Source organism: Myotis daubentonii, chromosome 19 (assembly GCF_963259705.1).
Source record: "Myotis daubentonii chromosome 19, mMyoDau2.1, whole genome shotgun sequence".
NCBI classification, from domain to species: Eukaryota; Metazoa; Chordata; class Mammalia; order Chiroptera; family Vespertilionidae; genus Myotis; species Myotis daubentonii.
In genome coordinates this window covers 12,696,644-12,710,047 of record NC_081858.1, presented here as the reverse complement: position 1 = coordinate 12,710,047, position 13,404 = coordinate 12,696,644, and the positions used below count along the sequence as shown (strand labels likewise).

At 39.7% G+C, this 13,404-nt stretch overlaps 1 protein-coding gene and 1 non-coding gene across 3 annotated transcripts in view; one reads left to right on the top strand and one right to left on the bottom strand.

The window, feature by feature from the left end:
• KNTC1 (kinetochore associated 1) overlaps window positions 1-13,301 on the bottom strand; it is a 64,266-nt gene extending 50,965 nt beyond the window's left edge. For both annotated transcript variants that reach the window (XM_059677036.1, XM_059677037.1), the window contains exons 1-8: window positions 13,148-13,301; window positions 9,649-9,817; window positions 5,114-5,234; window positions 3,296-3,411; window positions 2,861-2,939; window positions 1,958-2,035; window positions 538-572; window positions 185-295 (exon numbers count right to left, since the gene is read on the bottom strand). In XM_059677036.1, coding sequence (XP_059533019.1) covers window positions 185-295; window positions 538-572; window positions 1,958-2,035; window positions 2,861-2,939; window positions 3,296-3,411; window positions 5,114-5,234; window positions 9,649-9,777 — 669 coding nt within the window. In that variant the 5' untranslated portion in view covers window positions 9,778-9,817; window positions 13,148-13,301. The remainder of the gene's footprint in view (window positions 1-184; window positions 296-537; window positions 573-1,957; window positions 2,036-2,860; window positions 2,940-3,295; window positions 3,412-5,113; window positions 5,235-9,648; window positions 9,818-13,147) is intronic.
• LOC132222325 (U6 spliceosomal RNA) lies at window positions 5,651-5,757 on the top strand. Its single transcript, XR_009450194.1, has one exon. It is a non-coding gene; the product is annotated as a U6 spliceosomal RNA (small nuclear RNA).
• Window positions 13,302-13,404: the final 103 nt, after the last annotated feature.

Genomic DNA, 13,404 nt, shown 5'->3' with positions numbered 1-13,404 from the left:
GATGCAGTATTTTTTCAATATAGAAACTCAGGTTTACTTATTAATTTTGTGAACTTAATTTTATAATTCCTATTTCTGTTACCGGTACACATCACAAATCAATTTGTAATTTAACCAAAACAATGTTTTAATGAAAAAACATTTTGGAACCAAAAAACAAACATTTTATAAAAAGAATTATTACCCCAATGATCATAGGGATTTTGCTTGCTAAATCTCCAGCCACAAGACTCAGACAACCAAGAGTATGATACTTCTCAGTAGAAATGAAACTGGACTTGATTTGTCCTTGTAACTGCAAAATTTAAAAAAATAAGAATGTTATACATAGGCTCCACAGCCCAAATGCCTTGAAAAGACTGATAAAAAATCTTTTTAAACCAATGAATTATATTTTTATAAAAACGGAAATGTTATTAATATGTTATATCATGCTAATTCCCAAAAGTTCAACCAGTAGACAATTATATCCAGAAACACTCCTCAATTTTCATGAAGTCTAAGTTTTAAGAAAATAAGACAATTTTATTTTCTTACCTTTTTTGCTTTATTGAAGTCTACATTTTCAATCGCTGTATGAAAAAGAGAAAGCAGGCTAAACTTGTTGTATTAACCTATACAGCACATACAAGTCGCCCCTTTTGGGTCAAAGTGAAATTACATGCAGTCTAGTGAGAAAAACACAGGTCAGAAACTAATACGACAGTGGTGACTTTTCAGTTTTGCCCTTGACCAACGATATAAACTGTGACCCGTTGTGCTCAGAGTACCCACCAGACTGCCTTACGGTTCCTACACGTTCCCTTTCTTCCCGTTCCTATTGAAAGGGTCTTCCATTAAAACAGGCTCCAACTGTCCTATTCAAGCTCTGAAGTCCTACCTGTGAAGTCATCACTTTGCACGTTTTGGAAGAGCTACTTTATTTGACTCCTCTTTCGTTGAACTGGAGAGGTATGTACCTTAAAACTCGTTGTATTCCCCAGACGTTGCACATTTTTGGCACATAGTAGATTTAAAAATATATATTTGTTGAATACATGCCCCCAAACATTCTTCAATCTCTCTTAGCTCAGAGGGATGTATGGTCCACACTACTCACTTAGCACATAGCGAGTTACTGTTAAGTTAGTTTTGTTAACTATATTGTTAATACTTATTTAGTCATTTCTGTTTCTGAGTTCATTCATTCCATCAAAAAGCATTTATCGCTCCCTCTTGCATCTCAGCCACCAACATGCTATCCAGACTGAGGAAGACCTGGACACCTTGGGGCCATGTGAGCCACAGCTGTGGCCCCGTTGGCAAGCACCAGGAGCAGCCAGAGGCCGAGTTTACGCTGCTGGCTTGCATCATCATCACAGGATCAACTTCAACAAATATCACCCAAGTTACTCTGGGAAAGTTGGGATGAGGCAATACGACTTAAAGAGGAGCCAGAGCTTCTGCCCACTGTCAACCTTGGTAAAGTATGGACCTTGGTCAGTGAGCAGCCCTGTAAATGCTGCCAAAAACAAGGCAGGAGCTGCTCCTATCAATGAAGTGATTCGATCAGCTACTACAAAGCTGGGGGGTGGTGGTGGGGGTTCCCACAGCAGCCTGTCACGGTGAAGGTCACGTTCAGCTTGAAGCCACACGGAGGGAGGGAAGTTCAGTAAATGCATATAAGTAATTAAATAATTAAAAAAGCATTTATCAATACGCTAGTGTATGTCTTGTCTCTCCAACTAAGCTGTAATCTCCTTGGAGGCTATAAACAAATTATATTTCTTCAGATTCTGTTGCAGCCCTAACAGTGCAGAATAAGTATATTACAAATACATAAAAGGTATATTCAGAATCATATAGAATGTAATTGAACTAAAATAACATTCTTAAAGAGAACATTTAAAAATTCACCTGGAGGACTAGTAAGAAATAGTGCCGCAAATCAATAATAAGAAAACAATACATTACTTACCTTGCTGAATTTTTACAAGCTGAATGTTTGTAATATAAAAAAATCCATTGTTTGTAAGCAGCAGCATATAATAGGTACCTATTAAAATAAAACCAATCCAGTTTCTCTAAAAGTACGTGAATATAAAGTTTAAGCCAGGATCTGAACCCAGCTTAAAAATATGTTAATTTGCTCATTTAAATTCTAATCATCAAATAATAATAATACAGATAAAACTTAATTACAAAGAACTGCAAAAACAATGTTAGCTCCTGTGAAGCTTTTATAAAGCAAACTTCACTTCCTAGTAAGAAAAAACAAAAAAACCTCAGATATATAAAAATAAATTAGCTCTAACCGTTTTGGCTCAGTGGATAGAGCGTCCGTCGGCCTGCGGACTGAAAGGTCCCAGCTTCGTTTGATTCCAGTCAAGGGCAGGTACTTTGGTTGCGGGCACATCCCCAGTGGGGGGTGTGCAGGAGGCAGCTGATCGATGTTTCTCTCTCATCGATGTTTCTAACTCTCTATCCCTCTCCCTTCCTCTCTGTAAAAAATCAATAAAATATACTAAAAAATTAATTAATTAATTAATTAAGGTTCAGTTAACATTTGTTGAAATGGAACTATGACAAATATGCTGGAACCCACAAAAAAATTTTTTTTAAAAGAATATAATGTCTCCTTACTGATCTATTGAACTGTCAAAACTAAAAATTAGTTTAGAATATTATATTTAGGACAAGTACATTTAAGTCTCTGAAAGAAACTACAATAAAAATTTGTTTCTTACAATGATATTGATCACATCACTAGAAAATTTAACACTGTGTAGGTAGCATAATAATGAATTTACATAATTCATTTACTATAAATCTGATTTTTTGATTGGGTATTAACAGACATAAAAAATTTCAAAAAACTTACCTTCACTTGAACCATCTTTCTCAATAACAAGAGTTCGGTAGGTACACTGATCTTCATCATTAGCTTTCTGAACAAAAGCCTATTTGTAAATTAATTTCATATAAGATTAAGCCCAGAAAAATATAATCAAGATTTATATTTTTTAAAATCACAGAGCTATCGATTATCATTAGCAATAACTCTGCCAAACATTTTAGTTTTAAAATGAAAAACCATTTTGAACAAGCATACTAAGAATATTTGCAAAGCTTAATTTTACAACTTGGCATTTACTTCATATATGTTTCTAAGGCATGATTCTTAAATTTAATATAGAGCAACATTATTCTTTTAATTTAAAACACAAATTAAGTCATGCTTTGCTCAAGTTTTTAGTTGTCTAAGAGATCATTTAGAATTTAGATAAAAGAAATGAAAGACAAAATAGGGTCTTACGTTGGTGAGCAATGTCTGCTTGGACGTCACATGGATAAAATGTAAGTTGCCACTCCTCTCCCCAACCAATAGGAACTGTCCTTCTTGACATAAGCCAACTACATCCACTTGCGTATCTGAAAATTTGAAATTGAAGTTACTAGCTACCTTTGAAAATGTTTATTTTCAAAACAAAAAATTATTCATTCTGTCATTACAAGTCAACTGTTCAAGCTTTGTTTAAATATTTTTTTAAAAATTTGTAATCAAAGTAGAAAAGAATGCTACTGTCTCTTCATCAGTCAACAAATATTTACTGAACTGCTTCTGTGCTAAGCATTGTTCTAGGCCTTCTGCACAGCTGAGAATGTGAGTCTCATCTTCATGGAGCTCAAATTTTAAGGCAATAATAAAGATGATAAACGATGAGCATAATAAAATTATGTGGCATGTAAGATGGTGATAAATTCTCTGGGAAAAAAGAAAAAGTAGAACAGGGAAAGAGCTCAGAGGAGTCTTGCACGGCACAGTATTAATTAGAGTGCTCAGGTGAGATATGAACAAAGACTTGAAGGAGGTGAAGTTCTTGTTTGTGCAACAGCAAGAGGCCTAAGGGAGTGAAATGGAGGCTGAGAGGGGAACGGGAAGGAATAAAAGCAGTAGCATGTAAACTGCTTAAGAACTGAAATTATTCAGTAGCAGTATCTTTTAAAATAATATATATTTCTATTGATTTCAGAGAGGAAGGGAGAGAGAGAGAGAGAGAGAGACATCAATAGGCTACCTTCTGCACACCCCCACCAGGGGATCAAGCCTGCAACCCTGCCCAGGAATTGAACCGTGACCTCCTGGTTTATAGATTGATCCTCAGCCACTGAGGGAGGGACACCAGCCGGGCTCAGTAGAAGTACCTTCTACAAATATATCAGACACTAACACAGCCCATGACTTCACTGGTGAAATTGTGAATTTTGTGGACCCATCAGGGTAGAAATGATAAGATCCCACAAAATGGAAGCGTCTTGCCTCCATAGTGTAATCAAGATTGTGTTCTCACAGGCATACCTGGATTTCTTTTCAGTCGTCTCAGTTCTTATGCAAACACTTCAACCATCATCTTCCTCTTAAATTTTCAGAAAAAGCTTTCACAATATTTTCACCTGTTCTCCAGCACAATCACTTCTCTCTTAATTTACTCTTAAGTCCATATTTGCATATCTTTAACTCAAAGAAGTCATTAGTATTGAAAAAGCTTTTTATAGTGCTACACATTCTAAAAATATTCAAGTACCTGTTGATATACTGAAATTATGTACAAGATTCAGGTACCTGAACACAACTGGGCTCAACTGTTTCCTACTGTATTCTAATACAAAAGCCATGCCAGTAAATTGCAGCTTTACCTGTATGTTTCCCCTTAGACCAGTGGTTCTCAACCTTCTGGCCCTTTAAATACAGTTCCTCATGTTGTGACCCAACCATAAAATTATTTTTGTTGCTACTTCATAACCGTAATAACGTTGCTACTGTTATGAATCGTAATGTAAATATCTGATAATTAGGATGGTCTTAGGCGACCCCTGTGAAAGGGCCGTTTGACCGCCCAAGGGGTCGCGACCCACAGTTTGAGAACCGCTGCCTTAGACCTACTGAGAAGGGTTCACCCCAATATCTTTTGAGTCTAATAACTCAGCACAAAAAAGGCACTCAAGATTAATGTCTTGAAATTAGTCCAATTTCGAGTCTTAGAGGTAATAAAGAAAAGGCATTGCAGTAGAAATTGGTAGCAAATACACGGCTTCCAATTTATTTTATTGTTTTACAGTATGTTAAACTTACCAAATATAAGGTGCAACTGAAGCGATCTACAAATACTGTCAAGCAGTATCACTGACTGGTCGGCTATAATGATAAACCCATCACTTAAGCTGCATGCTTGTATCTTTGGATTTAATGAGGCCTGTGGGAGGGAAAAGCATGAGTAAAATAAGATATTTTTATACATATTTAACAATACTGATCAACAGTAGCATCATAGTCCCAAGTACCCAAGTTTAAAACCTGACAGGCCTATTTTTTTTTTTTAGCCCATGTGTCTAATTGGTCAAGTTTTTTCTTTGTACAGTGTATCTTGAATCCACCCAGATTACAAAATAGGGAAATAGTCCAGGATTGCTAGGAAAGGGCAAAGGTTTCCTAAACACAAGCCTTGGTTCCCTACGGGTTGATCTCAGGCCAATAGGAGCCAGCAGGCATCAACATAAACAAACCAGGATTGGCATAAAGTCTCAAGGTCTGGGACATGATAGGGAGGGGGACTGCGGTGTATTGTGAACTGGAGAGTACATGCCCACACAAACAAAGAGAGCAACAGCAGTGCTTGCTTTGGCAGCACACATACTAAAAGTGGAACCATACAGAGAAGATTAACATGGCCCCTGCGCAAGGATGACCTGCAAATTCGTGAAGCGTTCCAGTAAAGAAAAGAGAGAGAGAGAGAGAGAGAGAGAGAGAGAGCGAGCGAGCAAAATCAGCCCCTTGGGATGCCTGGCATGGCCACATCTTCCAATTTATCAAGAAAAGCTGCATCGCCCTGACCAGTTTGGCTCAGTGGCTAGAGCGTCGGCCTATGGACTGAAGAGTCCCAGTCAAGGGCATGTACCTTGGTTGTGGGCACATCCCCAGTAGGGGGTGTGCAGGAGGCAGCTGATGGATGTTTCTAACTCTCTATCCCTCTCCCTTCCTCTCTGTAAAAAATCAATAAAATATATTTTTTTAAAAAAAGAAAAGCTGCCGAAACCGGTTTGGCTCAGTGGATAGAGCGTCGGCTTGCGGACTGAAGGGTCCCAGGTTCGATTCCGGTCAGGGGCATGTACCTGGGTTGCGGGCACATCCCCAGTAGGAGATGTGCAGGAGGCAGCTGATCGATGTTTCTCTCTCATCGATGTTTCTAACTCTCTATCTCTCTCCCTTCCTCTCTGTAAAATATCAATAAAATATATATTTAAAAAAAAAAAAAAGAAAAAGAAAAAAAAAGAAAAGCTGCATCTTTATGTGAAATGTTCTGATTTTTAAACACTGGCAGCTAAGTCAACATTTTAAAAAGCACTATGCAAGCCAAATATGAGTCTCCTGTTTTCAGCTTCTGTTGGTTAAAGCTTCCCACACATATGTACCGTGAAGCAGTTGGACAGTTTGGTGATTGAAAAAGCTGATTACTCTGGACAAATGTCTCAACTGACTCTCCTGTAAAATAGGGACAATAAAGGGTGTCCCAAAATTCACGCAAGAAGTAATTTTGATAGAAAACACAGGTTTATAATTAAAAATTATAAATTTTTTTATTGATTCATAAAGTATACAGTATAGGGTTATGTATGGAATAGCATATCGGGTAAATGGCTTTTACGGCTTTGCTGGCACATATGCACTCTTTTGTTGAAATTTTCCATGACCGTTTTGCATAAATGTGGCTGAATTTCGTTGATACAGTGCTCAATTTCCTCCTTCAAGGCGTGGGTGGTCGTGGGCTTGTTGGCATAAACCTTAGACTTCAAAAAACCCCAAAGAAAAAGTCCAACGGCATTAAATCGCATGATCTGGGCGGCCAATTCTGATCACCAAAACGGGAAATTACACGACCAGAAAATGACTCATGCAGTAACTGAATTGTTTCTCAGGCTATATAGCATGTGGCACCATCTTGTTGCAACACCATGTTGTCCACATCCAGATCTTGCAATTTAGGCACAAAAAACTGGATAATCATGTCGCGATAGCGAGCACCATTAACTGTTATTGCCTGAGCAGCTGCATTTCGGTAATGGAAAATTTCAACAAAAGAGTGCATATGTGCCAGCAAAGCTGTGGAGGCCATTTATCCGATATGCTATTCCATACATAACCCTATACTGTATACTTTATGAATCAATAAAAAATTTATAATTTTTAATTATAAGCCTGTGTTTTCTATCAAAATTACTTCTTGCGTGAATTTTGGGACACCCTTTAATAATATCTACAACACTGGCTTGTTTGGAGGTGAAATTAACTCATGTAAAGGGCTTAGAAGACAGCCTTGCATACAGCATGCTTAATAAACGTTAACTATATTCTTCCACAGCTCAGTTTTAGGCTAATCGGTTCATTTTATGCCTCCTTCATTGGTCACCTTCTCCAGGTGTAATTCTTGAAAATTCCACCTCATTCTGACCCCTTATGCTCTTTTACTTGCTTCTTCGACTAGTGAAAAGTTACACAAAGGCACTGCAAAACATGAACTGTGCTTTCACCTTCTAGGGATGAATCTATGCTATTCTCTCTGCTTCAACTGTTTAACTCTTTTTTTAAAAAATATTTTTTTATTGATTTTTTACAGAGAGGGAGAGAGAGGGATAGAGAGTTAGAAACATTGATGAGAGAGAAACATCGATTAGCTCCCTCCCATACACCTACTGGGGATGTGCCCGCAACCAAGGCACATGCCCTTGACTGGAATCAAACGAAGCTGGGACCTTTCAGTCCGCAGGCCGACGCTCTATCCACTGAGCCAAACCGGTTAGGGCTAACTCTTTTTTAACATTATTTTTTCAGAGCAGTTTTAGGTTCACAGCGAAACTGATTTCCCATATACCCCCAGCTCCCACACATCCATAGACTCCATTATCAGCATCTCTCACCAGAATGATACATTTGTTACAAAGGATGAAGCTACATTGACACAACATAATCGCCCCAAGTACATGGTTTCCGTTATAGTTCACTCTTGGTGTTGTACATTCTGTGTGTCTACCAGGGGTGGGTAAACTTTTTGACTCCAGGGCCACAATGGGTTCTTAAACTGGACTCAGAAGAAGGAGCTGCGGCCGTGTTTCCCGTTGCCATGTTAACACTGCTGCTGGTGAAGGAGTGGAGGGGAGAGCAAGAGAACCCTCCGCTCTTTCGGCTCCGCGGGCCGGATAGAACAGCCAAACGGGCCAGATCTGGCCCGCGGGCCGTAGTTTGCCCACGGCTGGTCTAGACAAATGACAGGCAGCTATCCTTATGGTGCCATACAGAGTATTTTCACTGCCCTAAAAATCTTGTTCTCTGCCTATTCATCCCTCCTTCCCAACCCCAATACCTGGCAACCACTGATCTTTTTCTGTCTTCTCCTTACTCAGTATGTCATACAGTCTGGTTGGAATCACCGAGAATGTGGCCTTTTCGGATTGGCTTCTTTCACTTAGTAATGTACATCTAAGGTGCAATTTATCTTTTTTCCATTGCTTGTGCTTTTAACATCTTATCTAAAACGGCTTTGCCTGATCCAAGGTCACAGATTTCATTTGATTGTATTTTTAATTTAAAATTCCACTTGTTCATTGCTGGTACCAGGGAGAGCTGCTGATTTTTGCATATTAACCTTATATCCTGCAACCATGCTATAATCACTTATTATTACAGTTTTGTTGATTCTTTCACATTTTCGACATGGACATCATGTCATGTGAGAACAAAGACAGTTCTATTTCCTCCTTCCTGATCTAGGAAAAGTTCTGTTTGAAAATACAAATCTTAAGATATAAGGGGACCCTAGCTGGTTTGGCTCAGTGGCTAGAGCGTCGGCCTGCGGACTGAAGGGTCCCAGGTTCGATTCCGGTCAAGGGCATGTACCTTGGTTGCAGGCACATCCCCAGTCGGGGGTGTGCAGGAGGCAGCTGATTGATGTTTCTCTCTCATCGATGTTTCTAACTCTCTAGGCCTCTCCCTTCCTCTCTATAAAAAAATCAATAAAATATATTTAAAAAATAAGATACGTCATGGATGGAACTGGAGAGCATTATGCTAAGTGAAATAAGCCAGTCAATAAAGGAAAAATACCACATGATCTCACTCATTCATGGACAATAGAGACCATTATAAACTTTTGAACAATAATAGATACAGAGGCAGAGCTGCTTCAAACAGATTGTCAAACTGCAGCGGGAAGGCCGGGGAGGTTTGGGGGGCAGGAGGTAGGGGGGTAAGAGATCAACTAAAGGACTTGTATGCATGCATATAAGCATAACCCATGGACATAAGACACTGGGGGGTAGGGGAGGCTAGGGAACTGTCTAGGGCGGGGGGAAAAAAGGGACACATATGTAATACCCTTTGTAATACTTTAAGCAATAAAAAAATAAATTAATTAAAAAATAAAATAATAAAATAAAAAAAATAAAAAATAAAAAATAAGATAAAAGGGAATTCAGATGGAAATTTCCAATAATGTGAAACTGAACCTCGATTGCCTGAGAGGGTGCTATATTCATTCACAAAACATTTACCAGGTATCAACTGGCCTATCAAACACTCAGTAAAAATTATGTGAATAACAGCATCAGAATCATTACCTTTTCGGAAGAGATCTTGGCTAGTAAATCTACTTGATATAAAGCAGTTCCATGTTCTTTTCTTGATCCAACACCTAGGTACCCACTTCCTGTATCATCACTTGTTAGCAGCTCAATCTCACTCCACATGTTTCTGAGGGTGTTTTTGATTCGAGAATCACTGCCTTCCCTATGATAATACGCAAAATTAGACACCAGTTTTTATTGTTTAACAGGTCCAGTTTGTTGGGAAATGAAAAGGCTATGATTATTACCAGATAAGCACATATTGGTTTAGGAACAATAACAATTCTAATCTTATCAATGTCATCCTAGAGTTTCTAGCATTTTGTGTGCCTGGCTTGAAATTATAACAAGGTTTCATTTGAAATAAACCTTTAAGCAGCAGAGCAAAAAATCAATAAAAGCTCTGAAGTCAGATTGTATGGGATATCTTAGGATGGTAAGGTTCCAGATGAACTTTAAAAAAATGTCCATTATCTCAGCCAGTGTGGCTCAGTCTTTGAGCGTTGACTTATGAATCAGAAGGTCAGGGCTCGATTCCGGTCAAGGCACATGCGTGGATTGCCCATTCGATCCCCAGTGGGGGTCATGCCAGAGGCAGCTGATCAATGATTGTGTCTCATCATTGACGTTTCTATTGCTCCCGCTCTGAAATCAATAAAAATATATTTTTAAAAAATGGGGTAATCTATATCATAGAAGACAGATGAGATTTAAAAAATAGTAATAAATAAATACCCATTTATGTTTCCAGTATCTTACAAAAATGAACAATACTGGGGAAGAAGAAAAACCTGGATTAGGTTTCTGGCTGAATCAAACAGTATATCTGTAACCTTAGTCATATAACCATCTCAACAAAGATTTATATAACTCATTTTATGTGCGGTCTGAGTCAGAGCAGAATACTAAGATGAAAAATGAAAAACAATCTCTGGATTAAGACTTTAAGACTGCTGGGGAACAATAAACAAATAATTACAAGTGTGTTTTTTTAAATATATATTTTTTTATTGATTTCAGAAAGGGAGAGGAAAAAACATCAATGATGAAAGATAATCATTGATTGGCTGCCTCCTGCACACCCCACACTGGGGATCAAGCCCGCAACCCGGGCATGTGCCCTGGCCGGGAATCAAACCGTGACCTCCTGGTTCACAGGTTGACTCTCAACCAGAGCCACGCCAGTCCGGCTAATTCCAATTATTTTAATACACATCAGAATATGTTTTAAAATCTATGGCAAGTACAGCACAGGGAAGGAAAATTTTTATTTAAACTATGCGCTCTTCCACATTTACTTGTCCTTTAGCAAGCAAAACTTAATTTTTGTTTCTCAATTTGCTAACCTATAGAATAGGAATATAGTTGTACCTACCTGATAGGTTATGAGTTTTAAATGTTCACAAAATAATTCTTGGGCCCTAACCGGTTTGGCTCAGTGGATGGAGCATCGGCCTGCGGACTCAAGGGCCCCAGGTTCGATTCCAGTCAAGGGCATATACCTTGGTTGTGGGCACATACCTAGTAGGGAATGTGCAGGAGGCAGCTGATCGATGTTTCTCTCTTATCGATGTTTCTAACTCTCTATCCCTCTCCCTTCCTCTCTGTAAAAAAATCAATAAAGTATATTATAAAATAAATAATTCTTGGTTCATGGAAAGCACTCCATTTTAAGGGTTAGCGAATTTATTATTGCTATTGGTGGAAGCAGTAATAATTTAAGGTCACAGGTTTTTTTTGTTTCTTTTAAATATATTTTTATTGATTTCAGAGAGGAAGGGAGAGGGAGAGAGATAGAAACATCAATGATGAGAGAGAATCATTGATTGGCTGCTTCCTGCGTGCCCCAGGGATCAAGCCTGCAACCTGGGGACCCTTCAGTCCGCAGGCTGACACTCCATCCACTGAGCAAAACCAGCTAGGGCTATTTTTCAATTAGAGTTAACAAAGTCATATTAGTTTCAGGTGGACCACAGTGAGTTTTTGTTAGAGGAGCTCTTTAACTATACAGGAGAAGAGTTCTTACTAAGAGCGTAAGCAAGGGCACCGAAAGAAAGCTTGTCAGAATAGCCCATAGTTTTAGTGGCTGGTGTTCCGGTGGGAGTTGGGAGATAAAGACAGGCGTGGAAGGATACTAGTAGAGTGAATACTTTTATGGGTCTCCGTGTCCCACATCTGTAAAAATAGTGATGGCAGAAAAGGGTTTTATCATTATGAAGTGTATATTCTTTTTTAAAAAACATGTTCTTGCCCTGACCAGTTTGGCTCAGTGGATAGAGCGTAGGCCTGCGGACTGAAAGGTCCCAGGTTCGATTCTTGTCAAGGGCATGTACCTTGGTTGCGCAGGCACATCCCCAGTGGGGAGTGTGCAGGGGGCAGCTGATTGATGTTTCTCTCTCATCGATGTTTCTAACTCTCTATCCCTCTCCCTTCTTCTCTGTAAAAAATCAATAAAAATATATTAAAAAAAATAAAAAATAAAAAAAAATAAAAAACATGTTCTTATTGATGTTTGAGAGGAAGGGAGGGGAGAGGGAGGGAGAGAGAGAACTATCATTTATGAGAATCATTGATCGGCTGTCTCCTGTACGGCCCCTACTGGGGACAGAGCCCACAACCCAGGCATGTGCCCTGACCAGGAATCCAATGGTGACCTCCTGGCTGATGCTCAACCACTGAGCCACATGAAGTGTATATTCTTGTAGGAAGGTCATAAATAAAATCGTTAACACGTATTGAGTATACAAGATAGTTTGGAATGCTTTATTCATGTAGTCAACACAACAGCCCATTTTACAGATGAGAGTGAATAAACGGCCACGGTCACCTAAAGCGAGTAAATGATGCAGCGAGACAAGAAAACACCAATCTCCGCCTGCTATGACCTGTTACACTCCCTCCCTACGAAAAAATAAACAAACGCACAAACAATTACAAACAGGTCCAGTGTATCAAGTAAACAAAACGGTGCTAAGGGATGGGGAGGGTCTCTTAAGGAGGACCTGTTTGGAAAGGGAAGGAGATGAAATCTAAGCTGAGACCCGAACAGCAAGAAGCCAACTATTAGTTGCCAAGTCTCAGAGGCTGGGACGAGTTTTGGGCGAGAATGGTACAGTGCGGGAGCTAAACGCATCCTCGACTTCCAGGTTGGGTTTATCCTCAGGGCAAGGGAGAAGACACTAAGCAAACTGAGTGATACGATTTAACTAATGACGTGGGAGCACTTTGGCTGCTGGCTGGAGAACAGATCCGCGAAATGAAACAGTATCAATCAGACCAACGTGCATCCACGTCGGCTGGACGCCGGGACCAGCAAGAGCCGACTCTAACCTCTCCCACCAGAGTCTGGAAGGAAAAACACCCCAAACTGTGCTGAGGGCGCTGCTACTTCGACCTGGACCCTCTCCCAGTCCCTACAGCAGCGCGACAACCCCCCCTCTACACACACACACACACACACACACACACACACACACACACACACAATCCTCACCTGCAATTGGAGAAACTAAAGCGGAACACTCAGTTTTAGGGCCGCTCTTTTGGACTCCAACCGCCCTTAATGTCTTCAGGTTTTAGCCCGACTTTAAATTGGCGGGAGAAGACCAAGCCCAACCCCTCTTACGGCGGCCGGACAAGGCCAAGATTGCTGTAGAATCGAAATAGGAAGTCGCCCCACCCTAAATCCCACCCTTTCCGGTCGCCAGGCTGAGCCCTCTAGTGGCTCCGCCCTCCTTCCAGGCTTTCCAC